This window comes from Falco naumanni, chromosome 9, assembly GCF_017639655.2.
Source record: "Falco naumanni isolate bFalNau1 chromosome 9, bFalNau1.pat, whole genome shotgun sequence".
Classification (NCBI taxonomy): Eukaryota; Metazoa; Chordata; class Aves; order Falconiformes; family Falconidae; genus Falco; species Falco naumanni.
This window is the reverse complement of record NC_054062.1, coordinates 4650792-4676379: the sequence shown is the minus strand read 5'-3', so window position 1 is coordinate 4676379 and position 25588 is coordinate 4650792. Positions and strand designations below refer to the sequence as shown.

General features: G+C 48.9%; 1 protein-coding gene across 15 annotated transcripts in view; it reads left to right on the top strand.

Annotated features, from left to right (window-relative positions):
- Nucleotides 1–25588, top strand: part of EHMT1 (euchromatic histone lysine methyltransferase 1) — a 121631-nt gene that overhangs the window by 79490 nt on the left and 16553 nt on the right. For 9 of the 15 annotated variants that reach the window (XM_040606084.1, XM_040606088.1, XM_040606083.1 and 6 more), the window contains 15 exons: nucleotides 775–952; nucleotides 2414–2550; nucleotides 3509–3697; nucleotides 4363–4443; nucleotides 6402–6642; nucleotides 8308–8439; nucleotides 10358–10503; nucleotides 13208–13351; nucleotides 14920–15146; nucleotides 15842–16006; nucleotides 16509–16591; nucleotides 17900–18006; nucleotides 19960–20082; nucleotides 22489–22590; nucleotides 23365–23469. In XM_040606084.1, the coding sequence (XP_040462018.1) occupies nucleotides 775–952; nucleotides 2414–2550; nucleotides 3509–3697; nucleotides 4363–4443; nucleotides 6402–6642; nucleotides 8308–8439; nucleotides 10358–10503; nucleotides 13208–13351; nucleotides 14920–15146; nucleotides 15842–16006; nucleotides 16509–16591; nucleotides 17900–18006; nucleotides 19960–20082; nucleotides 22489–22590; nucleotides 23365–23469 (2160 nt within the window). The remainder of the gene's footprint in view (nucleotides 1–774; nucleotides 953–2413; nucleotides 2551–3508; nucleotides 3698–4362; nucleotides 4444–6401; nucleotides 6643–8307; nucleotides 8440–10357; nucleotides 10504–13207; nucleotides 13352–14919; nucleotides 15147–15841; nucleotides 16007–16508; nucleotides 16592–17899; nucleotides 18007–19959; nucleotides 20083–22488; nucleotides 22591–23364; nucleotides 23470–25588) is intronic. The other 6 variants (XM_040606092.1, XM_040606091.1, XM_040606085.1 and 3 more) reach the window with 3 other exon arrangements.

Genomic DNA, 25588 nt, shown 5'->3' with positions numbered 1-25588 from the left:
TGCCTTAAGTGCAAGCTCAAGTCAGAGGAGGTGCAAGCTGCCTTGGGACCTGGGAGCCTGGCCCCAGCGACAGGCAGGGCAGTGGCGACTACAGAATTCTCGTGGTTTTCAGTAGGAGCTTGTAGCTTGCTCTGTTTGGTGTTGCAAAAGCTGGGTCAGGAGTGCCCGCTTTAAAGTAAGCTTGGGCAGGTCTGTGGCATGAACCTGCAACGTCAAACAAATGCCACCTTTGCCCATGTTTTGTTGTATGCCAGGCTAGAGGTGGGAGCCTTTGCTAAGATCTGATGGTGCCAAATGCTGTCCAAAAGGAAGGATGCCTTCCCGTTGCTGCCTGCTTTTCCAAAACATCTCTGCGAGACTGTTCTTGTGCATGCTTGATGTGACAGCCATGCCTGGGGAGTGTTTCAGGGAATAGATGTTATTTGTTGCATTTGTCCGTCTTCTCCAAAGCCAACCAAACGCCTGTGTAAATAGTGTCTGATCCTTTCCGTGACTGCAGTTGCTCTGGGTCTGCCACTCTGCCTCTGCGAGGTAGCCTCTCACCCTCAAAGGCAGCAGCCTTCACCCAGTGAGCGGGCAGCAGGCTGGGCGTGTTTTGCAGTCTTTAGGCAAAGTACCATTATGTGCCAGAGCAGGGGCTGTGCGCATTTGTTCCGAATGCATGGTCCCGTCTTCAAAAGATTATGCTTGAGAGAAAGGAATTAAGTTTATTTTCTGATTGTTATTTTTTTCTTTAACTGCGGAGGTGCAATTTACCTGTGTTTTGTTTTCCAGCATGCAAGTAAAGACCCCAAAGATGGGAGAGACAGCAGAGATCAAAAAGAATCCAAGGAGGAAGGCAACAAAAACATCCTGGAGTTTGGGAAGCCGTTGCCGTTGCCCTCTCTCCCGGGCCTTCACCAGTCACTACCTCAGAACCAGAGCTATGTGGCCACCACGAAGTCGCAGACAGGTAAAAAGGGGAGAGTTAAAGTCCTCGGCAGCACCCACCTCCCAAAGCTGCGTGTGTGTGTGGCTGAGTGGGAGGTGAGGGAGGTTAAGTGGGAGGTGAGGGAGGTTAGGTGGGAGATGAAGCAGGTTAACCTTGTTAACTGAAGCCTCCGTTAGTACCTTTTTCCCGCTGAATGTCCTTCGGGGTTTCCTTTCTGCTGGCATCGGTAGGGCTGCTGCCACAGACCTCGCTTGGCAGAGGCCGTTTCATCTGGCTGCTTCTCTGCAAGTGGCTGTTGCGCTGCAAGCGCAATGCTGGTGTCCCCTGGGCTCCCTTCTGCTCACCTCTGGGTGTTGTACAGGGCGTCTTCTGGCAGTCCCCTGCTAAAGCAGCCTCCCAAGTGAGGTCCACCAGTTTTCTGCTCCACAGGGAAGGACTGCATGGCACGTGCTCCCTTGTTTCGTGGGGTGCAGGTCCCTCCCAGGTGGCGTGGGCAGGTAGACGTGCTGCTCTGTCAGGCACCACCACACACCAAGGATCTCTCTTCTGCTAAAGGTTTTTGTTAGAGGAGACACTTTCATCCCGTCTTCCTCGGTGATACTCTGAAGATGTTTCTGTCAGGTCTGAAGGGCTTTGTATATCACCGCGACAACTGCTTACTGTGAACTACAGCCTTATAAATAAAATTAATTGGGTTAACAGCGTTCTTTTGAGAGGTCTCTTCGTACATTTTTGGTGAAATTTCATCATAGTGGGAGATGAGGAAATGCTTTCAAGGAACAGGCTGTGCAACTGCAAATGATAATACTGGTACTGAGGCTGGCTGTTCCCTGCTGTATGCTATTCTTAAAAGAGGCCCGTACTAAGAGTCCTTCTGATGTGTGTTCACCAAAGACAGCATCAGGCAGTGAAGTGTGATGACTGATTTGATTAGAAGGCCAGAAGGGAGACTTAACAAATTAAGACCCAATCAAAGTAGTGAAAGGAATCAAACAAACTTTCATAGTAGGTGTGAAATGAGGTTAAATGGCAAACGGCTTTTTATTTCAGGTACCTTTTCCCTGTGTGTTCTTCAGTTATTGTACAATTGCTTTCCTTGTAAGTCGGTATTATTAGCCTTGCAGTATCTATTTGAGCAAGTTGGATTCTATTCAGCCTCCTACAGCGGAGCAGTACTGCCAAACACAGGCTAATTTAAGGATTTGATATTATGTATGGTGATGGAGGGACCAGAAGGAGCGTGGCGAGGGTACTCAGAATTTGGGTGGGTTTGCAGCCCTGGCAGAAAGCTCTTTGTCTGTTTGCACATATGCCTGTGTCATCTTTTGGTTGACTTGTAAATAAACTAGTTGGAGAGGAAAGCCTTTTTCTCAGATCGTGCCCTCAAATGTGATCTACCCCCATCTCTCCGCCTCTACTCTCTGTCCTTTACTCCTTTGATTCCTGAGCAAACTTTGGGGTTTTTTTGCTTCTCTTTTCCAGCTGCTGCAGTATCTCGGAAGAAAAAACGGAGAATGGGAACCTATAGCCTGGTTCCCAAGAAAAAGACCAAAGTGTTAAAACAGAGAACAATGATTGAGATGTTTAAGAGCATAACTCATTCCTCTGCGGGTGCCAAGGTAAGGGGAGCACTGAACCCGCTGGACGTGTTTGTTGTCACCATATGTGTCCCTTGTCCTGGCACACCAACCCCTGTAAAGGCAGGAGTGTGCTGGCTTACTGTGGTTGCCGTCTTCCATTCTGGGTCTACATCTTCTCTCTGGTGACAGCATCCTGCCTGTAGCAGCCTTACTGCCTTGAACATGGTTTTTCGAGAGGGGTTGGTTAGATACCAGCTCTTAAACAAACGTTTTCCAGTGGATGTTCCCCTTTTGTCTAATGAGTCCTGTGGAACTGTGGAGAGATTGCAGGCATGCCCCACGTGGTAACTTTTTTGTTTCACTGTCCTCAAGGTAACGCTGTATAGTGTTGCTGCTTGAGGTTGTGCAGCAAAACAACTGGTTACTTACAAAGGTTTAAACAGGGACTCACTCCTTTTCGATTTCAATTTTGAAAAACTTTTGAAAAAAGAAATACTGATAATAGATTTGATTTTAAAAAAATCAAAAAGATCAAATTCTGTTCTTGTTGCAACCCATGCCCTGAAGTTTTGGTCTTCAAATTCAAGGAGGACAGCGCTAGGCTTTCATGGAGTGGTGTGAAAATCCTCTATGATTTAACTTCCCTTTCCATTCCCTCAGAGACCTTCAGACATGCCCTTCCATGTTTGAATTGGACTGCAGGGTTCTGTCTGAAGGCTCCTGCCCAGCAGCCTTCCCTTAATGCCTCGTACAGCCACGTGAGTCTGGAATGACTCCTCGTGGCTCCTTGGTCCCCAGACTGACAGGGGTAGGTGACACATGGCAGGCTGTCAGGCTGGCTTTGCTGACAGCACTGATGAGCTCTGGAGGGAAATTCGGCCAGCTTCCCCTGGCAGCTTTAGGGCTCCTAGCACGGAGGCGGTCTGGGGTGCGTTCAGCTGCTCTGTCCTGTGAATTGATGTTGTCTCTGTGGCTCGTGTGCTTGGATGACTTTCAGAGCGAAAAGGACCTGGGTGATGCCAGCCCTCATGTGAACGGGGAAAGCATAGATGTAGACTCTGAAGAGGAAGACTCTGATGAGTTGGAAGAGGAGGATGATCATGGAGCAGAACAGGCAGCTATGTTTCCTGCAGATGATAACAGGACCTCTAAAGACAGCGCATCCGATGCAGACAACGCCAGAAAGGTACTCGCATGTCCTGTGCAAGACTTGGCGCGAGATGGGGCACTGCTTGTACACGTGGGGTAGGACTGGCATGAGTTGAGGCAATTTCTGGGTTTTCTAAGCCTGCAGGATGGCACAGAGTGCAGCAGTGGTAGTGAGGCTTTTCGATGGCCACTTCCTGCTCCCCACTGCACCTGTGAGAGTTTCCCCACCAACCCCCCAGTTTCGGCCTTGCTACGTAGGTAGGTCTGTGGTCCACTACACATGCAAAACCCCCACCATGTTTCGTTATGGGATTCACTGAACCAGTAAAGAGACATCTTCCTGATCTTGCTTGTAACAGGCCGGTAAAGCACTAAAATCGGTTTCGTTCTTTTTTTTTTTTTTCCCCCAAATCATGCTACATGCTGTAGACATGAGGCTGGTTTTGGATAATGAAGGAAGTTAAGATACGGTTGGAAAACTTGCTTCTGGAGTCAAAAGATCTTTTCCCTTTACAATCCCCCATGAATATACCATGACGTGCATTAGCAGCCTTGGAGTTCTTGCCCTGGAGAGGAAATTCTGTTGGTGCATGTGCAGGCTGGGGCTGGGTGCTGGGCGCAGCAGGGTGATGGGGTGATGCTCCACTTCGAGACGCCTGGCTTGACTGACTCTTTCTGTTCTTGGGCAAATGGCGGCTGCAGATTGATGATGGTGAGTCTGAGGAGGAACAAGAGTCTGGAGAGTCTGGGGAGGAGGAGGAAGATGGAGATGAATCTGACTTGGTAAGCCTGGCTGCTAGATGTCTTCCAGCCTTTGTCCTGTTGATAATAACTTCCCTTTTGCACTGCTGCCAGAAGGAGAGAGCCAGAGAGCACAGCGGTGTAGTTTCATGCCTCTTCTACAAAACTTACTCTTGGAAACCACCCACACACAGAGTATTGTTTTCTACAAGGTGCTGAGCCCTGATCTGCGTTACAGTTAATTGCTTTCTGATGCTAATTAATGGGCCGTTGTTGTTCTCAACAAGATGTTGTCTGCTTTAAATCATTGGAATGTTAGTAGAAATATTTAAGGATGCTTAAATTCTTCAGATACAGACTTGGCAAGTGGTGGGAGCCAGCAACGTGTTCTTACAGCCTGAAGCTCTGCGTGGCTTTTTGGAGCTCAGGTGGAGTTGTTCACAAATCCATTGGCCCAGCCCACAGCCTAAATTCATGTTGATCTGATGTGCCACCTCGCAGCACCAGATGAGCAGCTCTTATCTGGGAGACGTACAAATAGCAGACAGACAGATACAACAACCTCCTACAGATACAACAACACTCCTCTGGGAGGTTGTTGTATAGTGCTAGGGCAAGACTTTCACCAGCTGCTGGTGATTTTTACTTTTTGTTTTTAGATGACTGGTGAAGAGAACCCAATTATTTTTTTTTGAATTTAAATTGTTGTTCATTGATTGTCCCCTGCCCTCCCCTTTACTTAAAAATTTTGCTCCCTTTCCACAGCATCTCAAATTGAGGAGCCAGCATTTAAGGCACCCCAACTCTTCAGTCACCTTGAGAAAATTCTTGGCTTTATTTTTTTTATGTTTTGGGCTGAAGGTAAAAATGACTGTACCAAGTGAATCACTGAAGCACTTTAGGGTCTTGTTCCTTGTGCTCTGACACTACAGGAGCCAGAGAGGACCAGGCAGCAGGGGCTGTGTAGCCTGCCCCTTTCTTTGGGTAGCTGACACCAATCTGTAGCGTTAGCTCAAACCAAAGGTTGAACTTGCAAGTCCAAACTCCCAAGTCATACCTCCACATCCTAGACGGTGGTTTTTGCTTGCTCATATCTGGTGAGTCAGTCAGTTCCCCAGACAGGGACTGGCTCAAAAGCAAACCTCTCCCCCACAAGCAGTGTCATGTGGGGGGGGGCACAAGCCACGTGGCGGGGCACAGCTGAGCCCACGCTTTGAGACAGTTATCAGGGACAGCATAGACACACCGGACAGCTGCCCCGGAGAGTCAGGGCTCAGCACCGCCTTTGCCTGGCTTCCCTCACTGATAACAGGGCATGGTGCAGCACCGGCTTCCTATGAAGGTAGGGTGTGATCCAGGGACTGCTAGTGGTAGCAGGAGGTTCGTTGTAGGCTTTGGTGGGAGACAGATAAGCATCAGGAGCTGACAGTTCCAGTTTGAACATGAATTTTATGATTGATGCGTTGAAGACTGCCTTACAGGGTTGGGGTGCCTGATTCAGTGTCCCACGTTGACTTTAAAAACCCACCACAGGCAACTGTATTTTCTTAAACCCGAACCCTGTTTAGATTCATATATGTCTGAATATTTGCTGCATGATTAGTCTGTGCTACCGTGTGCTGTGCTCGGGGAGGGGGCTGGTGCTACCCTAAAGTTCAATTCCCCAGACTTCATCCCAACCCTGTAAGGTGGCTCTTCAGGTGCAAGGTGGGGTTTTGTTGGCATTTTCTAGCATGACTGTGGAGCAATGTGAATATTTTAGTTTGAAAAACCCACAGTTTTTCTGGGGAGAAGCTAAAAGTGTGCATGTGCCTGCATACTTGCCTTGCTGGGTGGAGGTGCTCGGCTACTACTGTGATGAGTGTGGTGTAAGAGCCTATGTGGAAGAGAAAGTGAAGCATGCACTATTGAAAAGACAGGAAATACACCCACACATGTGCTTGTGTTTCCTTTTCGTCGTTCTAAAGACATCTTAGCACCACTTGGTTTTAAACCCCCAGTCCTTAAGGCCTTTTCGCACAACTCAAGCTGCGAGAAGGCTCTTTCGCATGGGCGCAAAGGACTGCTGGGACGCTGATGCCAACATGCCTTACATGCACGTGGCCTCTCTGGTTATTCAGAGCTCAGAGTCCAGCGTCAAGAAGAAGCTCCTGAAGAGGAAAGGAAAGACGGACAGTCCATGGCTGAAACCCACCCGCAAGAGGAGACGGAGGAATAAAAAGAAACAAGCCAGTGTGCTAGGTAACTAACTAATTGTGGTTTGTTCCTTAACTACACAGAAATTAGCCTTCCAGGTGGAGGGCTACGGACCTGAGGCAGTGGCTGTCGGCAGGGCTCGCTCTTCCTTTACAAGGGTGTATGATAAACCAGGGTGTGAACTGGCATCTCACTTGCCAGTAGCTGCTGGTGGGCACACTTGAACAGCAGAATACATGTGAGGTGGCATGCTGGAGGAATATTTTTTCGTTCATGAGCTCCCTTTATTTTAGAGTATCCAAACAAGACCTCACGGACTCGTGTCCGCGTGGACTCATGTCCCATGAGTTTGGGGAGTGTGGTTAGATGCAGAAGGGAAAGGAAGAACCACCCTGGAGTGATACTCAGTTGCTTTTGTGTGGATGTTTGTCCAGCTGAATGCAATGTGTAGGTTGTCTCTGCTTATTCTGAAAGCGCCGCAAGGTTTGTAATGAGCTACCTGTGGCCCAGCTCATGGTGTGGACGTTGTTCAGGGGGTCACCCTTGTTTGACCTACGTTACCCACACTCAAAAGAAAGTTTCAGTGGCCTTTGTCTTCTGAAAGCTGTGGGGAGACCCAGCAGTGCAGGCTGGGTGTGATACTTCTTCAGGAAAGATAACAACATGGGGAAAAAGAAGTGGATGGTCTCAGGAGTGAAGCTCTGTCTTCAGCTGTTATTGAGGTTTCATGCGCCCATTGCCATCAAAGGGTTTATTCTTCTGTGCTTGCTAATTCTTTGCAAACAGGCCTTTTTTTTTTTTATCAGCAGATTTGTGGCTACTTCTGAGCTAAATGACCATGTTTCAGCCTCTCTGTGCCTGGGGTTTGTCAGTTGTCTGACTTGCTCCTCTTCCTCCCACTGCAGCCCTTTTCTCAAGACGAAGCGGGGGCCATCGAACCCTTTCACAGCAAATAGCTAATTCTTCATTTCAGATGCAAACTGGTTTTCTGCCCTTTCAGTAAAGGTGGCGGCCAGTCTTCCAGGCTAACAAAAGTCTCTTGGCCAAGCTGGAGTGGGAGAAGCAAACCAGGAGAGGAAGCGAAACAGGGGTGTGCAGAGAGATTTGACAATTCCCGTGAAGGCTCCGAGGGATCCCCGTGCAGTCTCTTCCCAGCAGCAGCTTTGTTCACTTAAGAGCCAGAACTTGGCTTTTATGGTTTTCCCCTTTCCATTAAGCGGAATGTCGCCTGTCTCGCCCTCTGTGGGATGCAGGTGATGAGCTGGCTGGCTCTGCCTGGCTGGGGTGCCCCTTGGCAGTGGCCGGGGCAGGAGGATGCGCCGAGCCTTGTTGCAGCCCTGCCTTGTGCCATCTCGGCTGCTGCTGGTGCCTACAACAGCAGGCAGATGTGCCTTTCAGAGGCAGAACTTGTCTCATTTATTCTTTTTTTTTTATTCTTTTTTTTTTTTTTTCCCCATGTGTTACCTAGTGGAAAATCTTTGTGATCAGACAGGGGAGGAAATCGGAGATCGATCGTGCCATGTATGCCCAGATGTTGCATTTCCATAATTCAGTGCGCGGTGTGCTCGTGGCTTCTCTGAGGAGCCTGCATGCAGCCTGCTGGCTTAGATATGGCCCCGACACCCGCACGTGCCTGCAGGCGCGTTTATTTCTTGTTTTAGTCTTTTCTTTTTTTCGTCGCTGTGTAAATAGGTGTGTGTTTCCATCTAGGTGCCGAAGCCTATAAACCATCTCTGGGAGGCAGAGAGGGCCCCGGCCAGGAGAACAGCATGGAGTACATGGAGGTGTCCCTGGATTCCCTGGATCTCCGGGTGAAAGGAATCCTCTCCTCGCCGGCGGGAGGTGAGAGGGGCCGGGATGGGGCCGGGATGGGGCCGGGCCTTTGTTCCACGGGGCGCAGCTGGGCGGCGCGGGGGCCAGGCTGCCCCCTGGCGGCGGGGACCGGCACTGCCGTTGCGCACCCGCCGGCCCCTCTGCGCCGGGCTGCGGCGGCGATAGGGGACCCCAGCCCGGGGATGGGGCATCCCAGCCCGCGGAGGGAGTGGTGGCTTGGGAGGGCACCCTTCAAGGGGTGCAAGGTGCTGTGCCAGCCCTCTGGTCCCACTGGGCAGCTCCCTCCGTTCCTTGAAGGATGCTGGTTTAGCATCTCCCCGCATCGCTGCTGCTGCCCCCCAAGATCCTCTTGTTCAGCCCCAAGAAGAGGAGGGACTAGTGTTGGTTCCTGGGTGCTCACCCCCGGCTGCTGTTACCAATGCTGAGCTTGCCTCAGATCCTGTATCTCCTGGCTGACCTGGATCTGTCCGTCTGTCCCCATCACTCTCATGCTTTCCAAGGGTGTCTGGCTCTTCTGCTGGAGGCGCATCAAGGAGCGGGTGGGAGTGCTCAGCACCAGGGGAGGGTCCGGCTGGATGAGGGATGCTTTCACCAGAGCCTCTGGATGTCAAAAAGATTGTGAAAGTGGCAGCTCGGAGGGTGAAGAAGGAGCTTTGTGATTTGCAGTACTAGAAGAAGATCTTAAACCTTTTCAGGTCTTGACAGGATTTTACATGAAAACTGCAAGGACTTTCCCTCTGCTTGTGTGTCTTGAAATACCCCATCCGCGCTCTTGGCTTGGTCTTGGAACTTTTTGGCTGAAGGAAACCCTTTACAAGATGAAAGGGACTTGTGCTCTGCTGATGGGGCCGTGCCCACGGGCTGGGTGCTGCGGGGGAGAGTGCTGCCATTGCCAGAGCAGCTAAAGAGGAATCTCCCCCAGGAATGAAATCAGTCTTCAAAACTTTGCAGCAAAATAATTCCCCTTTCCAAAGCTGAAAAGCCAGCAGCACGCTTCCTTCACGCTGGGACTCAGTCCCACAGCAGCCTTGGGTGGGGAGAGCTTGTGGCACTTCAGGGTGAGCCACTCCAAAGGCAAATATGCGAGGGTTTGCTTCTGTATTAAAAATGTTGCAAAGAGGTGTTACGACTGTGTAGGATTAGAATAGGAGGGTAGGACTAGAAGCAACCCCTTTGTCATTAGGCCAGTGTTTTGCAATGACAGGTGACCTCGTGATTGAGTTGAATCCAGAGAAGCCACAGGAACGTTCACTCTGTGCCCCCGTACCTGGTGGTGAGCCCCCTCAAAATCCATTATCCACCTTTACATAGGTTTGAAAATGTTTAAAATCTGAAAGAGATGAGGAGAAGGCAAGAACATCTCAGCATCTTGTTGCTTTCTTTTCCCTGGTTTGTTGTCTTTCCAAAATAAATAATTCTTGGTTGACTGAGACCAAACAGTCCCAAGAATTTTGTTTTCCCATCTGTGTAATAAGCCTCTACAAATAGAAGTTTATGCTTTCCTGATCTTCTCTATTTATCACTCCACTAACTATTCAAATTTCTAGTGCCGGCTGGTTTCCTACAAACACTCTGGTGCCAGAGCAGTGTTGTGGGGCAGGTGGGGAGGAGAGACAGGCTGGTAAAAATCCGTACCTAATCATTGCTTTTCCTTGTTGAGGTTTTCTCAGAGTAAACTGTTCTTAACTTACTATTCCTGATTTCAGCACAGTCAGCAGTGGTGTGGCTGGACTTAGAAAAGTACAGGATGCTTTTCCAAACTCCAGCTGGTGTAAGAAAGGGGTCTCAGAGGGGTTAGATAATGCCTTGAGAGCATTTCAGGACATGGAATGGGAAGATGCCACGGGACAGGGGTGGTGTTGACGGGCTGCATCCTTTCTCCGGGAAGAGAATTTCTGAGTTGATTTACTGGTCTTCTGTACTCCAGGTCTTTCCAATGGTCCTGAAGCAATGGAAGTAGATGGTCTCCAGGAAGTCCCCCTCTGTAGCTGTCGAATGGAGACCCCCAAAAGCAGAGAGATCACCACGCTAGCCAACAACCAGTGCATGGCCACGGAGAGTGTGGATAACGAGGTAGGAGCCTGTCTTTCAGCTTCTCACAGACTTTTCTGCTGAGGACAAAGACACAAAGAATAAAAAGCTGTGGCAGGAACACGTGTCGGGTCACGCAGGGGCTCTGCAGCCTGCTAGAGTGGGAGCCCACTGGTGTGCGGGAATGGCAGGGCAAACACCTCATCGCTAAGCTGAGGGCTCCGGCGCTCTGCGTGTGTCGCACGGTTGGGTTGAAGCACGCAGAAGGGAGGAGGTGGTGCGCTCTGCAGTTGGAGAGGCGCTGGGTGGATCTCTCCTGCTTGTCCTGGCCTGTGCGGCTGGATCAAGTTGATGTAACTGGCACACTTGAGGCCAAGTGGGCTAAAATACATTAGCATGCATCAAAGTGAGAAAATCCAATCAGAGGAAGCTTGGAGCTGGTTTCCCTTGACTACGAAGGAGCTGATGCAAACCTTTCTGTAGCCAGCTCTTGAGCTTCGGGAACTTGGCATGCCCTCCGCCGGCTCAGCCTGCCCCAGCCTTCCTCTCTCTTCCTCCCCTAAGAGGCTTCTGTGACAAAGCTTCCTATGTCCCGGCAGCCCTGCGCAGCCTCCAGGTCTGGCTGACTGAAAATTACTGCACTCGATGCTTTTCAGTCAATCACAGCTGGGCTAGTTGGGCTCTGCTGGTTCCAGAAGTGTGGAATTAAAGTGGCAGAAGTGACCCTCTCCCAGAGGCTGGAGAGTGAGACTGCAGGACAGGAACATACTTGGTAGATCCTCCTTTTGCTGGGATGCTCTTGGGTTTCTTCTAAGCTTCGTCTGGCTGCAGTCACACTGCAGTGCTTGGATACTTGCTGGTAGTAGGACAGGGAGTGGGAATATCCCTGGTTCTCCTGTAGGATCCCAGGAGAAGGGTGGATGGAGGAAGAAAGGGATAATCAGATTGGCATCCCAGCTCTGCTTCTGTTAGTACATGCTGGTACCTACAGAGAAGGGAGTTTCCGAAGCATGGCAGAATTGATTCATTAAGGGGAGAATGCCCTGAAGACTTCCAGGAGAGAGGGGGACCCCAGGGTTTCTAAATAAACGAAAGGCAGTGAAAGAGTTCCTTCTCGTGTGTGTGGTGGTTTGACAGTTCTGTCCCTGGATAAATCAGAGAGGAATAGCAAAGGCCATGCTTTATGTTAGATTCTTTTTCATAATGGGATAAGTGACTCATAGATGTTATAAGAATATTATATGTGTGAATAGTGGGTTCTCCAGACTGTGATGTCCTTGGAGAGTGTTATAAATAGTTATGAGCACCCTGCTGCACTCTCTAATGGTTGGAAAATAGCAATTAATCATGTCGTAGTTTTTTAGAGTTTCTAACAAATAAGTAGTGTGACATAGTAATGCAGGGGCTTCCTCACATGGACAGTACAGCTTTTCACGTGTTAATGAAATTTCCTCAGCTCATAAGTAAAAACCGATGCAATGGTCCTTTCCTGCCACCCCTGCAGCCCCTGGGGTCTGTGTGTTAGCGGTGATCAGGCTAGCCAAAGTCTCACAGCCACAGGTAGACTTTGCAGCTGGAATTTGGGTAAGTTGAGTCAGAGATTCTAGGGGCGAGTGGTGAGCCTAGGTTAAAACCCGTTCTCTTTTTTTTCTGTAGGGGTGTTGATTCTGCAGGAGAAATGGAATTTTAAAAAAGAAAAATTAGAATGTCTAGTTTTGTTGAGAAAAAGCAGCAGATGAAAGAGCTAGACCAGAGGGACAGTCTGTTGGTGGTGAGCAGGTTCCTGACTGACTCCTCTGCTCACGGTGACAGCACGCAGTAAACCATGCACAGATTTCAGTAGGGACGTTTCCTTGTAGCAGCCTTTCATGTTTGTATTTCTAGTTTATGAATGTCCTTTGCCAAGCATCTGGGGAAGGCAAGGTTATTATCCAGAGGAACTTAGAGAACCCAAGCGGCGTTGTGGCACACTAGCAGGTGGCAACAGGGTTGTGAAAATGTAGAGGTATGAACGGGGGCAGCAGAAGGAAGCGCTGATCCTTCTGAGGCAGCAGAACGAGTAGCACTGATGAGAAAAAGCGAGCCCCAATTACGGAGCCTGCTGTCATTAACAGAACAAGGTGGTGCATGAGAAGACAGCATTCTAAGCCCAGAGCTGTACGTTGGTGAAATCCTTCAGAAAACGCGCTCAAAGTGTGACGTTAGCTGAGCTCTTGTGAAAGCCTGGCTATTCATCCCTGTGGTCTGGGCAGGGGCCAGTGCTGGAACCAGCGCAGGCGATAACTTCCCTAGCAATGAAGAGCAATTATTTTCCCTTTATCTTCCTGTGACTTACGCTTTTGAACAGTAACAAGATTTAGTGCATATGGTCTTGTTCTCTTGGTCACCGACACCCACTCTTCCTGGCAAAAGGAGAGTGTATGTTGTGTGAGTCAGGCCCCTGGGACTGCCCCTTCTGCCGCTGCTTGGCTGTTGCGTATTTCCCGTGACCATTTTTTTTTTTTTTTTCCTTGCAAGGAGCAAAGGGCCCGGGGTCCACATGCATGTTAGTAAATGATGCATTCCTTCCTGAGAGAGCAGCTTTCACAGCTTCCTGCTGCACTGCTAATGCTATCTGGCACACATCGGAATTACTGTGAAAAAGCCAGGGCTCATCAAAGCAGTGTGCAAAAATCTTCCTCCGCACAAGCACAGAGAGTGTTTTGGTCTCCAGTAATTTCATTTCCTTTAATTTCTCCTGTTCCAGCTGGGCCGATGCACAAACAGTGTGGTTAAGTATGAACTGATGCGCCCGTCTAACAAAGTCCAGCTTTTGGTGCTGTGTGAGGACCATAGAGGGAGGATGGTGAAACACCAGTGTTGCCCTGGCTGTGGATACTTTTGCACTGCAGTAAGTCCGTGCTCTCGATCTAGGGAAGGGGGTACCTGTCGCAGTAGCTGGAAGAGCTGAAGGTGGAGATGGTACCTAAAGGGGTTTACTGACTTCCTGGCATCAGCTCCACCTCGTTCCACAGCACATCAGGTGGTGTTTTCAACAGGGATGTGTGTGAGGGTAGCTGCAATCGTCATCTTTTATTTTCCTGGAGACCCCGAGGGGTGTTACCGAAGGGTTTTCACTGGGATTTCACACCGTGGAAGACTTGCCTTAGGAACAAATATCTTTGGAACAAGGTTTTCTTTTCTTTCTCTGTACAGACCAATCACATCAAAAATTGTATTAGCTTGGTTTGTAAATGAATCTGTGTACACACATCTGTGTCCCCCCAGCCTGTTCACGACGGTTTAGGTGGGGAACCTGAGCGATGGCACTGGAACAAGGCAGTCTTTGAGATCTGCTGCTGCTTCCTCCACCTCTGCCACTGAGGCTTTTAATAGCATTGGTCCAGTCCTTTAAGTCATCAGTGTCCTAGCTTCCCTGTTGGTAAAGCTGAAAAACACCAGTTGAGGGCCTCACGGGGTGACGAGAAGGCTTAATTGTCTGATGGTAGTGTTCTTCAAGATGACTCAATGAAAGATGCTACAGTAGTCTTAAGCGTTATTGTAATAAATGGAGCCATCCTGGGTTTTCATGCTGAGTCAAAGATCATTTAAAAGATAAAATCCTCAAAACCCTTAAAGGCATTTTGCAAAGCTGAAACAGAGTTAATTAGATTGCTTGGGAGGACCGTGAATTCAGGAGAAGAGTGGGTTTTAACTAGCCTTCCCTTACATGCTTGTACGTCTCTCAGTGACATGTCACTTCACACAGGTGAGCCTGGGAGGGTTTGTCTGTGCTATCCATCACTAGTAACACAGAGCACAGCAGGGCTTCGGGTAGCACTGGTACCACAGGGCAGTGAACTCCGGGGTACCCTCAGTTCAGTTCGAAGGACTTCGCTGGAAAGGGAAACTTAATTTTAAGCAAAGTTGCCCAAGTTTGTTGAATGTGCAGTCAGCCACATTATTGGCATTAAACAGCGTATGGGGCTGGTCCAAGCAGGGAGGTCGCATACTTGAGGTTACATTGGGGTGACAGCTGATGTAATTATATTCATGTAGGTCCTTGAATGGTTTGTGCGCAGCTTTGTTGGGTAGTTTTCATGCTGGCTCAGCACATAGGTCTGAAGTTTTCTTTTTCCAGTTTTGGGGGCGTCCTTACAGTACACTGGCACTTCTAGGAACATTAGTGAGAACTTCAAGCGTTAAGAGGAAAGAGCTGGAAATTGGGACTTCTTGGTTCTGTTTCCCAAGCACAATTAAAAAACTTGCTTTGCAGTCCCTAACCGAGTGAGTTTTTTCTCCCATTACCTTGCTTTTGTTCTTTTCTAAAGAAGTGGCAGTGCTTGCTTACTGTATTGGAAGCGCCAGGGACAAGAGTGGTGATGAAAGAAGTGTTTAAGAGATCTGCGGATGAAGCATGTAGAAGGGGTAAGGCATGTAGTGACCAAGGTGTGAATTTCTTCCATGTGGTCTTTTTAGGGCACTTTCATGGAGTGTCAGCCGGAGAGCAGCATCTCCCACCGTTTCCACAAGAACTGTGCCTCCCAGGTCAACGACATGAGCTACTGCCCACACTGCGGGGAAGAGGCCTCCAAGGCAAAGGAGGTGACAATAGCAAAAGCAGACACGACCTCGACGGTGTCACTGACCTATGAGCAGCAGAAACCAGCGGCTGTGGAGGGAAGGGCTGACACCACGACAGGGAGGTGAGCTCAGGAGACCATACTTTGCGTTGGGATGCTTGTGCTCCTCCTGATGGAGCAAAGTGCTTTCTGGTCCTGCTCTGACAACCCAAACTCAGCTGCAGGAATCTGCAAGTGTGTTTCGTTTTGCTTTTTGTGCTGGAGAAGAGCACAGCAGCCACAGGGTGAGCTGGGGCAGGGACTGTGAAGATACGGGGGGTTCAGGACTTAAACCCATTCCTTCCTCTTGTTGTTAGGAATGGAAGTAGTAGTGGAACAAGTTGATGTTGCCAGGTCTGCTGAGTGACAGGGAAATTCATGCAGTATCAAGCTATAGCTCCTGACTTTCACCAGTGGGCACAGGTGTAAAGAGAGGATGAAAATGCAGAGGAAAGCACAAATCAAGCCATCCCCATGTTGAAAAGTGCTCCGAGTTCTTGTCTGACCTGATCTTGTTCTGGTGGCTGTTATGACTTGTGCTACATTCCGGGGTTTCCTGTAGCACAGAGTACATCAAATTGTAATCATAGGGCAGTGCAGCTCTTCTTTGGGGCAAGGTCTTACCGAAAAGGCTGTATAATATATTGGTTTGTGTTTCAATTTCACTTAAGCTTATCTGTATTTAAAATCCATTTCCTTTCCTTCTTTGGCATAAGATACGCACTGTTGTGTATTTTTAATGGTTGTGCTTTGGCTGTCTCTCATTTTTTTCTCTTCAGTGGCACTGGGTCACGGTTGTCAGAGGAAGACAAGCCAGAAAGTTCAGCTGCTGAGGGGTTTGACATGGCTGGGTCTTCAGTTTTTCCAAAGCCTACTACTAGCCTGACCCAGGGACCGGTTAAAGAAACTCTGGAAAGTGCCCTGATTGCCCTGGACTCCGAAAAGTAAGAAAAAGACTGCTGGGTCCCTGCAGTTCCCAGCAAAGCTGCTTAACCTAGAGAAGAATGAGGTTTAGCTTCTCTGGATTTTGGTCCCACCCAGACCCTTTTTCAGTCGTTTGTCACCCCCAACAGATCACTGATTGAAGAGAACAGTTACAGCTCTAAATGTTGCATTGCTTTATCTGGAGGATTTAGTTTTTCACTGTCCCTCCAACCACAGCTGTAACTATTGGGAGTGCCTGTTCACAGTAGTAAGACCCAGAATCTGTTGGTGAGCGGTGCTGAGTAGATACGGCCCTCGTTAGCCCAAGGCTGGCTGTGGTCGGGGCTGAAAGTTTTAAGACCTCCTTCTGGAGACTTGTTGTTCTTGTGTTTTGCTGGCACTCTGGAGCTGTGCCATAGGGACAGACTTTGTCATGCGTGTGGGGTAGCAGCGGGGTGGGATGAAATACCGGGAGTGTTATTCAGTGAGTATTAATTGTGCCTCTTGCCTCCCCTCCTGTAGACCCAAGAAGTTACGGTTCCATCCAAAGCAGTTGTACTTCTCTGCGAGGCAAGGAGAGCTGCAAAAAGTCCTGCTTATGTTGGGTAGGTGGCTCCTTCCCAGGACATTGTGTGTCTGGCAGTACTCCCAGCTCCTGCCAGGCAGCTGCCAGAGTCCAGTTCCCAGCATGGCAGGACGTCATATTCCCCACTGCCCCCTGTGAGTGGAGTTGGAGGAGAAAAGACACTTTACAAGTGATGTGTCATTGGAAATGGCTTCATCTTTCTGTGAAATGTGGACCTGCTCCCAACCTGTTTCTGCATTTGGGCATGGTTTTATCCAGAGAAGCTGTTTCTGTCCCCAGGTGACCTACATGTGATTTTTCCAGTCCCACAGAACTTTTTCTCTCCATGCCATGGGATAGTCAGGTTTTTGCATCCAGTAGAGAGCTAAAAAGGTGGGAGTCCGCTTAAGCTGGGAGGCATGAGCAAGAGAGCAGAAAGAAAGAGCCCTTCAATATACAGGGTTTGTTTTGGGGTACATTGTTGTCTGTCACCGGATGACTTGGAGCTGCTGAGCTTCTTTTTACCAACAAATATTCCGGAGGAATCTCCCCCTTTGAAGGACACAGTGTTTCCTTGGGATCATTTCCTTTCCACTCCAGTACTTTGCAGTACATTTTTGGATGCTTTCTGTTCTTGTCATTTATCAGATTCTTCTTTTTTTGTCTAGCAAGTGTTAGCTTCATTGTTTGTGTCTTCAATAGCACAAAAATGTTATTCATTGATATTTAACTACGGCCTCATCATATGCAACATGTTATCATGCCCAGACATCTTTGTCTGGCTGTCATCATCGTCTGTCAGTCTTTGCACAGCTGTGTGAATCTCTGGCCAGATCCCGAGCTTGTGTTAGTTGGAGAAGCTCCATCCATTTTGTAGCCCTATGTTTGCAAGGATGCAACAAGGATTGCTAATATTAATTGCAGTTAATAGTGGTGAGACAAAAAAGCCCAGGTAGTACCGACTCTGTCTCCAACTTCTGTGTTGCTTTAAACAAAGCAGCTTTTTTTTTTCTTTTTATCATTGTATAGTGTTTGTTGGTTTTATTGCACTGAGAGGTGGTGAATTGTGAATCTGAGGAAGACAGCCTGTGCAGAAATTGTAATGCCTTGAAAGGTATTAAATTCCATGGTGTTTCTGAAACTCTTGGTTGGAGGGCTGTTGCATATCAAATGTCTGTGGGACTACCCTGAGAGCTTTCTGGCTCGAATGTGTAGTGAGCCTTGAGAAGGACTGAGGATGGGCTGGAAAGCTGTCCTTTAAAAGCCTTTAGCTGAGACCTGATTCTCCTGTTACGCTTTTCTCTGATCTCTGAATTGAGGTTGAAAGCATCTCTGCTTTCTTTTTCAGTGGATGGGATTGACCCCAATTTTAAAATGGAGCATCAGAATAAGAGAACCCCTCTCCACGCTGCTGCTGAGTCTGGCCATGTGGACATCTGCCATATGCTGATTCAGGTCTGTCTCCACTTACATTCTTTTGTACAAGCAATTTTCTGTGGTTTTTGGTCTCCTCCCTCACATGGCTAAAACACGCTTGGAAATCAGCACTGAAGCATCCCTCCTGTAAAAAAACCTTCTCGTTCTCAGGGTTTGCTAAGGAAGGAGTGGTGCAGAGTAACCTGAGGTCTTAGGTCACAGGGCTGAAGCTGTCTTTCTAGGCTGTTCTCCAAGCAGGCTTTGCTCTGGGCAATGAGCATGTGAAACTTCGATGCAGGGCACAGTGGAGCACGTGGGAGCCGCAGAGCAGAGCGGTGTGCCAGCGCAGGCTGACCGCGGGCAGGCTGCACGTGGGCTGCAAGCTGCTGCCGCGTTGCTCTTTGTAACAAAGGCAGGTAGGCTCTGGAACCCGGAAGGCAGCAGACCCTGTCTTCCCTTCTGTCAAAACCTGAATAACTCCAGCAGGATTTTCCTCTGTGATGTAAATGTCCCGCACGTGGACAGGAGGGAAGGAAAGACGCAAGTTTGGCTTGTTGGCTGAGATTTGGATTCTAATTGAGGGAAGATGGTCAAGGACAAAGAGGTGCTCTTGTTGACCCACTCCAAAATGACGTGAAGAAAAAAGGATTTTAAAAGTTACAGCTTTTGCGTTTTGTACTGGCGTACATGGTCCGGAGTGACTGGAAGTATGTTTTCTTTACCCTGTGTGACTGGTAAACCTTAAAGGGCTTTCGAGAAAACAGCAATGCCACATCTCTGAAAATGAGCCTGCTGAGATGTTGCATTTCAGTGTCTGGAGTTAAGATGCTTTCGGAGTGCTGTCCGAAGATGCAGCTATGGCCCTACCCTGCTGCTCTCACTCACTTCAGTTACCGTACATGAAGGCAATGGAACGACTCGTATTAGTAAAAGGAACGAAATTGGCAAGGGGTGACAAACAATTTGAACTGAGTCTCACTAGGGTTGGCTTGTATCCAAGGTCCTTCATCTTCTTGTCTCTTCCCTGATGTCTGGCTACTGCAGTAGCACAGTATTTGGCTGGGAACGTCCCCAGCTTGTTAAACTCAAAGTGCCTCTTCTCTGGTCTGGTTTAAATAGCTGTAGCTATTTAAAAGTGATCAAAACAAATGCATTCAGTGGGAGGCACCTGGAAGCCGTGGGGCCAACTTCTTGTGCCAGGTGAACCTGGGTCAGTGTGTGGCTGCTGTAAACAGCTCTGTGCTTCACCCGTACGTACGCCTGCGTGGCCTGCCCGGAATTGTGCCATCTCTACAATTTTCTTTTGGTTTTAAGTATTGGGTGGGTTACTGAGCTAAGCTGAAGAGTTAAAGCAGGCAAGGTACATGACACAGTAGTGTTTTGGAAAAAAGTAAGATTTTGGTCCACGGTACTTCATGTTGAACTGAACAGATGCTCAGAGACCTCTAGAAATGTTAACGTTGACTTCAACGGGAATAGTTAGCCAATCTCTAGGACTTTTTTTTTTTTTTACAGCTCCTACCTCTTGCAATCAGCAAGTTGTTCCTACTGCTTGTGACATTGGGAAGAGCTGGTTGTTTTGTTCATTGTGTCTGTAGAAATGATAGGCCAGGGAAAACGAAGCTGCTGGAAAAAGGAGGGGGCTGATTTTTCCAAATTGTTACACAAACAGTATCTAGAATGTAGTGATACAAAATCCATTAATAACAGGAGTTATTTAATAACAGCTCTTGGCTTCCTTATGTCCCAGTTACTGGCTGTAGAAGGCAGGAGAGGGGGCAGACAGTGTGTGCTGCTTTCCAAAACAGGTGAAGTTGGACTGCCGCCTTTCCTGGTTTTATTTCTTTCCCCCCCTCCCCCCCCCCCCGCCTCTGCTTAATATGGCTAAATTTCAGGAAAAAACTTCCTACGAAATTTCTGCTCCCACATCCTTCCGCTGCTAACTGGTGATGATTATAACTGTCCTTGTGTTTGCCTTGGCCTCTGTAACAGGCCGGTGCCAATATAGACACCTGCTCTGAAGACCAGAGGACCCCACTGATGGAAGCAGCAGAAAACAACCATCTGGAAACTGTGAAATACCTTATCAAGGCTGGAGCACTAGTAGATCCTAAGGTAGCAGTTTATTTCTTCTCTTTTTCTCCTGAAGAAGCTTCTGTTCACCATTTCTTTCTTGATAGGTTTTAAGTCTTGGGTGGGAGTACACAGGCAGAGGGGAAACGGACCTGCTTGTCTTGGGCGCGAAGGCTTGGCGAGGCTGTGCTTGTTGGTAGGACCATTCTCACGGCGCTGTGTCCTGGCTGGGAGCACTCTGGGGCAAGTGCTGCCACTCGCTACATTAGTTTGTGGCCCCAAATGTAGCAGGTATTTGATTTCGTATGGGGACCACTAAGTATTAGTGTCACAAATCCATTGCATTTGAATTTGGAGTTTGATTTCAGAGTTTCCTTCTCTATAGACTCTAATAATGAGGATTTTAGGGTGACATTTTAAGATGAGTTGGTAATTAGGTGCTTGCCAAGCCAGCGAAAATGACAGAGGAAGCTTTGCTTTCCAAAGGACTGATGTGTGGTTTCTTGCAGTCACGCTGCGGTGGCAAAATTGGACCCCATCTTTAAACTCTACCCTTTAATTTAAACAAATACAATAAAATGCAGCTGTCTGTTTGCCTTCAGCATGCTCTGGTTACTTTGCAATCTTGGAAAACGTACAGATCGTTTATTAGTCCCATAAATCAGATGCTATTTGGAACACAGGAACCCTCCCCATGTGAACTTCTTATTGTTACAACCTGCTGCTGTAGGCACGCTCCTCTGCTATTGCTGGGGAGTATGGCAGAGTCAGGATGTTCTTTTCACGAAGGAGCTAGCAGGGCTAGGAGGATTGCACAAGATAGCGAGTGCTGCCCACCCCGAGCCTTAAAAAGATCCTCAGGAGCCTGGTTCTGAGCTGGGAAGGGGGAAAAGACAGGACAGGCACACGTGAGCTCATGCTGGCCACTCTCCCAAGTGTCTTGGAGCAATCCAGATGTCTCTCACCTGATTTGTTCCTGTGGAAGAGAAAAGGGGGGGGGTTTAGCTTTTAAAGGAAGGAAGAAAATCCTGAGCTTGCAAAAGCAAATTAGAAGCCCGAGATCGCATCTGAAGTCTAGACTAGTTTATTATGTTAATTAGTTTCTTGCACCGAATTAGTCATCTTTTTGAAAGCAGCAACATTGCAGTTTAAAATCAGCCATTTCGATGAGGAATCCAGACGGTAACTGCTGTGGGTGTGCTGAGCCTGCCCAGCCTGGCCCAGCAGGGCTGCCGGGTGGAGGGGATGCTGAGGACAGCGGTGGGGTGGATGGGGGCTTCTCAGACCCCTGGGTGAAGGTTTTGATCCTGTTAAAAACCCACCCACAAAATCTGCAGGAACTTTTTTATTAAAATGTGCCTGCTGCCCGTAGGGTTGAGAAGCTGCACTTGGCTCCTGCTAATTTGAGGGGAAAGCTGTAGCATGATTCAGGTATGGCAGGCAATATGGGGATGTGGAAATCCCTTCTTTACCCAAAGGAGCCCACACAGTGTAACCCCTAACCCAGGATGTCCCATCCTTGCTCAGAGGGTTGCTCCCCAGCCCTGTGCCACCACACTCTCAGCTCTGCTCCATCCAAAAACTCTCACCTCCGATGTTGCTTCCAGAGTCTTAGCTGGAAGGAGTCATTTGGGTTTTCAGTCTTTCATTTCCTCCTCCTTATTTCCTGGTCTCTGGGCCTTGCAGCTTGCTCATGGGATATAAATGCCTGATAAAAATCAGGCTTCAGCCACTGAGACCTTTCCTGTTAGTGTGGGAGTGTTTCTGTCGTGACTCACAGCCTGTCCCATCTCCACCGGACCCTGTATTCTCAGCTCCCAAAGGCATTTTTCCTTTCAACCTTCACGTTCTGGTTTTTTTGTTTGTTTTTTTTTTTAATCTCCTATCTCAGTAGATGGTTGCAGGCACACTGGGGACTTGGTCTCTTGGCAGCCTGGTAGCCCCTGGTACCCCTTCGCCCTGCTGCCAGGTGCTGGGATAATAAGGCCTTGTGCTAATAAAACACAGCAAAAAAATCTGGTATTGAGACAAAGCTGATGTAAAGTGCACGCTCTGCCTGTGTAAGGGATTTCTGTCTCCCCTTGGCTCTCCAGCACATGGAGAGGAAGAGCTGGAGAGGGTCTGTTGTGGAAGGGGAGCATCAATCTGTCAGGGTTTGGGGCTGGTACCTTCCCTAGGCTTTGCCAAGGCATCTGTTCCCATAGCCTTTGCGCTCTCAGCCTCCTACTCTGCATGGGTTGCACCTCTGAGCTGTGTGTAGAGCTCCCTCTGCTCAGTGCTGGCGTTGGTTTGTGCTCTCTCCCCTCCTGGCAAGGGGCTGGGGGGTTTGGAGTCCTCTGCTCTGTCTGAGAACTTCCCTGATGTTCCTGAGCATCACTGGTGTCATGCCGACATGGGAAACGCTAGGAAGCCGTGTCTCCTGAGTGCTTGTTCTGTGGTTATGTCCAGGATGCGGAGGGCTCCACGTGTCTGCACTTGGCTGCCAAGAAGGGGCACTACGATGTTGTTCAGTACCTCCTCTCCAACGGGAAGATGGATGTCAACTGCCAGGTGAGGCCTTTCTGCAAGGGTAGAAACTGCTTTTCTCAGGTCGAGGACTCAAGTCTCAGCAGTGTGTGCAGTCATTGCTCAAGTACAGTCCTGCTGCTGGGGGGCACCTGAGGAATTACGGGGTGACAGTGCCATGGGCCTCCTGGTTGCTAGAGAAGGCGATCCTCTCCACTGACCTCATGGAAACTTTCGTTCCATGTGCCTTCATCTGCATTTTGTCCTTGACCCTGGATTTGCTGGTGGAGCTCTTCCTAGCAGCAGGGGTGGTAGCATCGTGGGTGTGCTGTGGAATGGGTCGAGCCTGGCGCTCGCCATGGCAGAGCTTAGCCATTGCTGTAGGGTGAGGCATTGGGGTTCCTCGTTCTGGGGGAAGGCCAGCTCCCCCAGGCTTCTCGGGGAGCTTTTGTAAGAGCTTTTACACGAGCTGGATGTTTGTTGTGCCTTCTGGACAGTCAGCTGTGTTTGAGCAACCAGGAGATCCATTGCTGGTGTGTTGAGCTGCAAATAAACTCCAGCCTGCTAGGCGTGTTGGTTCAAATCATGCTGGGCATGCAGGACCCTGAGGGACCTCTCCCTGGAGTGGTGGAGACAAGGAGAGCGATGAGACACAGACATGGCGAGGGAAGGGGTCTGTGGCTCCCAGGCAAGGTGCTCCCAGGCAAGGTGCACCCTGCTGCGGCTGCCAAGGGGCTTGTGAAGCCAGCAGGAGGCTGAAGCCAGCAGGGCATTGTCCTGCCCGTTCCGCATGTCTCACCCTTTCCTTTCCCTCCTCAGGATGATGGAGGCTGGACGCCGATGATCTGGGCCACCGAGTACAAGCATATTGAGCTGGTGAAACTGCTGCTTGCGAAGGGGTCAGACATCAACATCCGCGACAATGTAAGGTTCTTCCTGGAATCCGTTTCAGAAATGAACCACGACCTCTGTCTAAAAGCCCAACAAACCCAAGGAGGCAGATTCTGGGCTCAGTGCAGGGAGGCGCAGTGGTCCCTTGACACAGGTAGTTTGGGGCAGTGAGTGAAAAGTACCTGGTGGGAGAAGTTTCCTCCGTATTCTGGGGAGAAGTTTAGAAGCTGGCAAGAAGTCCTTTTCCTTCAGCTCTTCTGACGCAGCCCATAAGGATGCTGTACGCAGCGCTGCAGGCTGCAGTCAGCTCTGTGCCTCGCTGCTTCTTACGCACCTGGGTCCACCGTGCTGCCACTTGGATGCTGCGCCAGGCAGATCCCCCTCGAGTCCAGACTTACCAGCTCCACGTTGGTCACAGGCCAGTGTGCACTGGGCATGGGTTAGGGTTAGGGGCATCCTGCGTGCTTTTTGAGGGGCGTAAGCTTGTGCTTAGGTGTTCTGGATGGATTGGGCAGACCCTCTGCCAGCAAGTAGCACAAGCCTGGCTTTTCCTAGGCGTAACAGGCATGTAGCCACCAGTGTGGAGCGAGCGTGCCCAGGCTGGCGGCAAAACGTGCTGGAGCTGGCTCTTGGCCTGCTATTCACCTCCGTAAATCCTGCTCGAGTGGGATGTGCTCCATATCTGAGTCTCTGGGAGCTCCATGGGCCCAGCAGCGCTGCCTGTGGGGCTGTGCCAGGCAGTTTCACAGGGATTTCCAAGTAAGCGGGGAAGATACAAAGGAGATGTTGTCTCCTTTTTTCCCCAGTCATCCAGCTTTCTGTTCAGGGGACTCATTATAATATCAGCACTGCTGCTCTTCTTTTTTTCTTAATAGTATGTTTCTCTTTCTTTCTTTTTTGTCTCTAAGGATGTTGGAACCCCAGAAGTACCTGCAAAGCAGGCTTGAGTGTGAACCGGGGTGTGATTAGATATTCCAGGCACTGGCCCGAGAATAGTTTGAGATAGTGAGATAGTTTGATAAATGAAAGGTAACTGGCTTCACTGCTTTCTTCACGGAGTTTTTACAGTGAAGTACCTTCCCCACCATCAGTTCACGCTCTAGCATGCCTCATGGCAGTCTATTTTGTTGTCCAGGGCTCCTAGTGCTTTTTTAATCCAAGGGATTTAAGCAGCTGGTTTGTATTTGTCTCCCTAAACGCCTCACTTTATCTTGGGTGCTAGCAGAGGTAGGTGTTGGCATGTTTGTCTCCTGGGGCTCAGAAAGGCTCCAGCTGTGCCTGAGGAGTTGCCCTCCCCAGTCTGAAAGCCCTGCTGGGTAGGAACCTCCTCGATAGCTTAGATAGTTCCCAGGCAGGTCTGGATCTGATACTGTGCCTAAAAGCAAAAGTCGAGGGGACTTTCTGGGTTGCTGCGTTGCTTCAGAGCCCTACTGCTGACTCTGAACAAAACTGACTTGTTAGATCTGTCGCAGAAGCGTTTTGGCTACCAGTTACAAGATCACACATTAAATGATGAAAATCAAATCAGCTCAGTCAACAATTTACTTGAAAGAAAAATGTCCTCTTAGTAGATGTATGTATGGCGTATCCGTTACTGTACCTAGGTTTGGTGTCTCCTGATTGCAGTCATTAAGAAGCAATGTCACTTGTGCTGGGAAACATCATACTCTGGGAGAAATGCTTTTGATTGTAATTATGCCGCTGTGAGGCAGTAGCCGATGCAAGGCGGAGCAGCGAGCCTAGGTGTCTGTAACCTGTCTGAGCGGCAGCACATGGTGTGCAATCGACAGGATTAATTTTTTCTGTAGATCGGTACATGATGTGGTTAGAGTTTGTTTTTTTTTTTATTCTAGATGTTACCATAATGGGAGGCAGAAGCCTTATAGAAAAAGGGCTCCCCACTCCCTGGTGTATGTCAGTACACCCGTTTAAGGAGGGATATAAGATAAGTTGCGGTGGCTTAAAGATGTGGTTTATTTTTGCTTAAAAAAAAAAAAAAAACAAACGAGAAAAGTTAGGTGATCATTACTATTATTGCACTGTTGTAATTGACGTCTTTAGAGCTTGTCGTGGGGAAGTGTTCAAAGTGTGCTGCAAATTGCACTGTAACAGAAAACAGAGTATCATCGCTTAAAATATCTCCATCAAAAAG